This window comes from Penaeus monodon, chromosome 33 (assembly GCF_015228065.2).
Source record: "Penaeus monodon isolate SGIC_2016 chromosome 33, NSTDA_Pmon_1, whole genome shotgun sequence".
NCBI classification, from domain to species: Eukaryota; Metazoa; Arthropoda; class Malacostraca; order Decapoda; family Penaeidae; genus Penaeus; species Penaeus monodon.
The window spans coordinates 35,772,288-35,772,726 of record NC_051418.1 but is presented as its reverse complement, the minus strand read 5'-3'; the positions used below and the strand labels follow the sequence as shown (position 1 = coordinate 35,772,726).

The window sequence follows — 439 nt, the reverse complement described above, 5'->3', positions numbered from 1 at the left end:
GTGTAGTACTGTTTAATAATTATTTGTTTTGAAGTACCAACTACCAAACACCTGAAATGCTGAAGGCATATAAAGAGCTGGAACAGAGACAGAGTGGCCAGAAGACAGCAGCAGCTTGGACACAGCAGATGTCACAGCAGACACTAAGCTTAGGGTCCAGTGCACCTGCACCAGAACCTAGAAGCAACATCACAAACAGTGAATTCAGCAAGGGTTCTGGAGGTTGGTATGGAATTGTTACAAAACAGAGTTTGTTCATGCATGCACCTTTAGATGATAGAGAATTTTTTTTTTTTGATCTTGTGCTCTCATGAAGTACACTGCCAAGAATAAAATAGGAACATATTATTATACAGATGTTGAGTGAATTCAGATTGGAATAAATGATGTAGCCGTCATTTAGTATCACATAAAGGCTGCATTTCAAGTATGCAGTGGC

General features: G+C 39.4%; 1 protein-coding gene across 1 annotated transcript in view; it reads left to right on the top strand.

Annotated features, from left to right (window-relative positions):
* LOC119594353 (3'-5' RNA helicase YTHDC2-like) overlaps positions 1–439 on the top strand; it is a gene marked incomplete at its 3' end in the record, with an annotated part of 122,633 nt that overhangs the window by 30,854 nt on the left and 91,340 nt on the right. Inside the window, 1 exon segment of the mRNA XM_037943411.1 lies at positions 35–222. Coding sequence (XP_037799339.1) covers positions 35–222 — 188 coding nt within the window.